The sequence below is a fragment of the Ornithodoros turicata genome, chromosome 2, assembly GCF_037126465.1.
Source record: "Ornithodoros turicata isolate Travis chromosome 2, ASM3712646v1, whole genome shotgun sequence".
Taxonomy (NCBI): domain Eukaryota; kingdom Metazoa; phylum Arthropoda; class Arachnida; order Ixodida; family Argasidae; genus Ornithodoros; species Ornithodoros turicata.
In genome coordinates, this window is record NC_088202.1 from 118,435,861 (window position 1) to 118,441,694 (window position 5,834).

Below are 5,834 nucleotides of genomic sequence, written 5' to 3' on the forward strand. Positions count from 1 at the left end.
ACAATGCGTTATCATTAGACATTCGTCTTACTTCTAATTGCTTCTTGTTACATGGAGGTCCAGTTTATTGCCTTAGACACAGATACATAAAGTACGTGTGTACCGGCAGATAGTTCGAAGGAGACTGCGCCTTAGCGTTCGTCTAACGTTTACACTAGAGTGCGGGAGAACAAAGTTCACTTGACAGCGTCCTGCCTCGAGTGTTTCGGGCAGGTGTGCGTGTCTCGAATAACCGCTCACATGATCGGTTGCTATGCGGCGTACGCAGCACTCTTTCCCACCCATGAAAAGTGGTCAGTGGTGTGACCTCTGTCGCGGTCGGAGCGAATATCGATATCCTTCGGTTTCTGTCGACTCCGATGTGTCATCTGTGGCGTCATGGGCCACGTTGGACAGGTCGGATGCGTGGACTGTACCACTTTCGGTAACCGCGGTATCTTCGCCGTAGCGGGTCCGCATCTGGTCAAGGTGGCGTGTGACAATACCCTGCGCCGTTTGCACTTTAGCCATGCGACTTCCTAGTCCTTCAAGCACGATACCCGGCATCCATCCCGGTCGCTCGCATTGTTTGCGCACGTAGACATGTGCTCCAGGTTTCAAACGACTGTCCACGTCTTGCTGGGCTGTCTTTTGGTTTTTGAGCACATCGGCATTGATGATATCCAAGGGACTACGTGGGAGAAAATTGATTAACATTTTCGCAGGAGCCTTTCCCCCATGGGCAGCTGATGGTGTCTTTCTGTAGTTATGTAGCCAGCGTTGGAGTCGGATTTCTAGTGGTCCGTCCGTCAGCTTCTTAAGAGCTTCTTTAACGGTTCTAACAGCCCGTTCTGCAAGTTCGTTTGACTGCGGATGATAGGGAGCTGTTCGCATGTGGCGAATCCCATTTCTCTTTACGAATTCTTGGAAGGCCGCACCTGTAAATGTGGTGCCGTTGTCAGTTACGATGCACGTTGGTAGTCCGAAGCGGGCACATACGTCTCGGAGATGAACGACGGTCACTTCCGCAGTTGCAGATTTTACCGGGATAGCCTCTATCCAGTCAGAATGACTATCAATTCCTTCAATCGGGCCCGCATAGTCCATGTGTATGCGAGTCCACGGTTCGGCGGACGATGGCCATGGCAGTGGCTCTTGAGATGGTGGTGATGATGCCGCCTGCTGGCATATCGGGCACGAACGTACTCGTTGTTCCACGTCTCGGTCGATTCCTGGCCACCAAATCAGGGTTCTGATTAATGCTTTTGTTGCATTAATTCCCTGGTGTGTGCCGTGAAGCTCTGCGAGCAGAGCGTTTCTTGCTCGGTCTGGTATCACTATGCGCTGTCCATGCAGTATCGCGTCTTTTTCAACAGACAGTTCATGACGCCTCGGTCAGTATGGTTCTAGATCCGGGTCCTCCAGTTTTGCAGGCCAGCCCTTCACGACCCTAGCTTTCAGCTTCTGCATAATAGGGTCGTTGAGTGTAATGTCCACAAGCTGCTTCCCAGATATGGGGCTCGCGTCGAACATGTCGAGAGCATGGATTGCTGTGTCAGTTGTTCCCTCGGGGTGCACGTTACACTGAACTGGAAGCCGGCTAAGAGCGTCAGCGTTTCCATTATTTTCCCAAGCCTTGTACTTTGGCGTGGTTTTGGGACGCAGGTGAAGATGTACAGGTTCTCCTTTCATCACACCTAGGCCAGGCACAAATAAGTTGCTGAACTCACTTGTGAGGTTTCCGATCGTGGCATCATGCGGTGTTCGCAGGACGTTGATGTTGTGATTCAGAATACTCAAGGCGTCCATAAGGTCCCTTCCTACCAAGGCTGGTTCGGAGCAACCGACAACATATAGCAGTCCGTCAACCTCTCTACCCAGGTGCTCAACTGGTAGTCTCTGAACACCGAGAACAGGCAAAGTTCCAAGGTAGCACGACAGTTTAATGTCGCATGGCGAAATAGGCGGCCATGCCATGGCATGTCTCTTGTTGACGTCTTCACTGATCACATAAACTGGAGATCCTGTGTCGAGTTCCATATCTAACACAACTCCAGCCCACTTCAATTTGAGCATGATTGGCTTCATCTTACTTGAAGACGGTCCCTTTAGCGTGTACAGGTTGAAGCATTCTTCGTTAGAAGATGTCTCGTTGTGGTTGCCTTTATCTTCTACCAGTTCCAAGGAGTTGGATTGGTGCTGTGAAGATATCTTCTGCTGTCCCGTCTTGCATTCACTAGCGAGGTGTCCGCGCTTCTTGCATCGGAAGCACTCTTTGTCTTTGAACGGGCAGTTGGGAGGCTTGTGCTCTTTGCTTCCACACCTGATACACGAAAACGACTTTTGTGAGTCTTTCGACTGACGTTCTTGCTTGCTTTGCTTGCGAATCGCGTTGACGGCTCCATTGACACCTGACGCGGATGCCGCACTCGGCTCAAGTTCCTTAGAGCTCTGAGCTGCAAGCTCCGCCGCCGTAGCAATATCAGCACTTTGTGCGAGTGTCAAGGCCTTGGGCTTCGTCAGCAAAACTTACTGGACGCTCTTATCCTGAATTCCGATGACAAATCTGTCGCGCAGGTTGCGTTCAAGCTCAGCACGAAATCCACAGCGGTCAGCGATCGCACGGAGTTCGACAGCAAAAACAGTAACGGCCTCTCCCTCACCATGCGTGAGGTTGTGAAATCGAAATGTTTCCGCTATTTCCGATGGCTCTAGATGAGATGGCTTGTAAGGGTCGGCATGATTTCGGTATAAGGCACTTCCATTGGTTTCCTTGGAGCGAAAAGACCACGCAGTCTGCTGTGTGTCGCGCACCCACCGAGGAGATGAAAATGGATCTCTTTTTCTTCTCGTCCGTAACGCAGTTGGCATCGAAAAAGGCGTCCAGTCGTTCCTTGTAGTGGTCCCATGCTTCCTCGAGCTCAATGAACTCCGGTACTTTTCCGATGGCAGACATGAAGGTAGGAGCAGCGCCGGTTCCTTCCGTCTTGGGCATGACGTATCAAGCGCTACCACCAATAATATGTACGGTGAATGTCACGTACATCCAGATCCCGTACTCGTCGCCAGTGTTACATGGAGGTCCAGTTTATTGCCGTAGAGACAGATACATAAGGTATGTGTGTACCGGCAGATAGTTCGAAGGAGACTGCGCCTTGGCGTTCGTCTTACGTTTACACTAGGGTGCGGGAGAACAAAGTTCACATGACAGCGTCCGGCCTCGAGCATTTCGGGTAGGTGTGTGTGTCTCGAATAACCGCTTACATGATCGGTTGCTATGCGGCGTACGCAGCACTTCTCATACAGAATGCATACCTTTACTGCACCACACCACACCATACACCACAAAAGAGATAGGTCACATATGACATACGCTACACGACATGATACACAAACTGAACCGCTCGTGAAATTCTCGGAGAACGTACAAGGCCCATCTGGACACACGCCCAGAGATGAGGCGCAACTGACGACCAGTGTTGCATGGTTACTTGGGCGGAAATTCAGGAGGTCGGCACCAGAAAATTCAGTAGAATTCTGTAGATGTAGTAAAAACACCTTTATTCCAAAAGAAAAGGGCAAAACGCTCCTCCGCGATTCGACTTGTGGGCCATAACATAAATTAACACGAATTTTCACGAAATATGCGCTATAGAATGAGTGTAAAATATGCTTATTTGCTGTACACAGTAAAGACGTGCTTGAGCACACACAGTCATTCGCTCACGTGCTCTCGCTCATTCCAGGGTGGATCAAATATAAACGAGACTTTCATTTTATATTTTTTATTTGTAGTAAGAAATAAACCAAGTGTGCATTATTTTTCTGCATTGTCTCCCGATGTGGAAATGCATTTCTCCTAGCCGGTCGGTAGCTTTTTGATCCCCTCTTCATAACGCAGCAGGGGCGAATACCCGAGGAATGGAAATTGGCGATGGTTGTCCCCTTGCTCAAACCCGGCCAGTCGCCCCATCACCTCGACTCCTTCCGCCCGATAGCCCTTACAAGCTGCGTGGGTAAAACTCTGGAACGAATGATTTTCACCCGTCTCATCTGGCACCTTGAGAGTGCTCGTTTCTTCCCGGAAACAATCATGGGCTTTCGCTCAGGCCGTTCGTCACTCGATAGTGTCATTGCTCTGGTCAGTGAGACGCAGCAGGCTCGCGCAGACGGCTTCCTGACCGCTGCTGTTTTCCTGGATATCAAGAAAGCCTATGACAGTGTCCAACACAATGCAATCCTTACGGCTCTCCAGGACGCTAACGTAGGGGTATGCGCCCTATCATGGATCCGGGACTTCCTCACAGGCCGCTGCCTCTTTGTCCGCACTGCTGACGGAGATACCACCTTGTATCCCGTTCACCGAGGCGTCCCGCAGGGAAGCGTACTCAGCCCCCTCCTGTTCAACATCATTATGGCCTCCCTCCCTGCACAGCTGCCCAGCCACACCCACATCACAATCTATGCAGATGACATTTGTATTTGGACCTCTGCCCTTCGTCGTGATGTGATTCAACGCCGTCTACAACGCTCCTTGAACACAATCTCCAACTATGTTGCCGACCGCGGCCTAGCCATCTCACCCACCAAAACTGTCGCCATGGCCTTTTCGCGGAGATCGTTCCACAAATACCCACTCTTCATCGACGGTTCGCCCTTAACCTTTGTGAAAACCTGCCGTTATCTGGGCTTCACAATCGACCAAGGCCTCACATGGTCATCTCACGTGAAGGCGCTTGCCACGAAAGCCTCCAGCCAGGTCAATGTCCTCAAACGTATCGCATGTGCGTCCTGGGGCCCGTGTTGCCAGGACCTCCACCGAGTTCATACGGCTCTTGTTTTGGGCACACTGCGATACAGCCTCCCGATCCTTCATGACCTCAGCTGCACACGAGAGCAGGAGCTCCTGAACCTCCAAGCCCGCAGTCTCCGTGTTTGCCTTGGTGTCCCTCGAACAACGGAGACATATTCCGTACTCGCCGAAGCTCATGAGCACCCTATACCCATTCTGCGGGACTCAGCCACCCTTCGCGTCTACGCCCGCTGCCTGACGCAACCCTCTCATCCTCTTCGCCGCATTGCTGTGAGCTGCCCTGCATCCGCTTTTGCCAAAGCAGTTGCCCGCTTACGAGACTGTCTCCCGTCCTCGACACCTGCCACTACCTTTGCGCCAGCAATGTGGACCTTAAAACGGCCTCCCATTCACGCCACTATACCAGACTTTCCCCGAAAACAGGCAATCAGCCCTGTGGTAGCCCAACAACTCGCTTTGGCCCATCTCACCTCTACCCATCCCCATTGCCGACAAATCTTCACCGATGCTTCCGTAATGTCTGACGCAGCGGTCGTGGCCTTTTACGTTGCCGATACAGACCATGAACAGGTCTACAAACTGCCCTACCCCATGTCGTCCACCGAGGCTGAACTGTTCGCCATTCTTACTGCCCTAGAATATATAACTGACTTGCCACCTGGGAAATGGGTCATCCTCACAGACAGCAAAGCGTCTCTCCTCCGCTTGAAGTCGGCCCGCTCCAACCTCATACAGGGTATACCCAGCTTGATCATTCAGAGGTATAACGGACTCCTTGCCAATGGTCATGCTTTGTCCCTTCAGTGGGTGCCCGGTCATGTGGGCCTGACCGGTAACGCAGGCGCAGACGCGGCTGCTAGACGAGCCGCCGCAGCTGTTACTCCTGCCACTGCACGTCCACCACTTACACTTTCGGCTTGCCATTTAGCTATTCGCCGCCGGTGTGCAACCCGTGCCCAAGCATTTAGATCACAAGCCGTCGCCTACAACAGTCACGTGCAGTCCATCGACCCCTCGGTTAGCTTTTTTCATTGCGTGTCGC

The 5,834-nt window shown here is 51.9% G+C and overlaps 1 protein-coding gene across 1 annotated transcript; it reads right to left on the reverse strand.

Moving 5' to 3' along the window:
- Window positions 1-294: 294 nt before the first annotated feature.
- Window positions 295-1,086, reverse strand: LOC135384983 (uncharacterized protein K02A2.6-like). The gene has a single exon (XM_064614162.1). The coding sequence runs from the start codon at window positions 1,084-1,086 to the stop codon at window positions 295-297; it is 792 nt and encodes a 263-aa protein (XP_064470232.1).
- Window positions 1,087-5,834: the final 4,748 nt, after the last annotated feature.

Coding starts and splice junctions, on each gene's coding strand:
- LOC135384983 (XM_064614162.1), bottom strand. CDS start 1,086: ATGGACTATGCGGGCCCGATTGAAGGAATTGATAGTCATTCTGACTGG.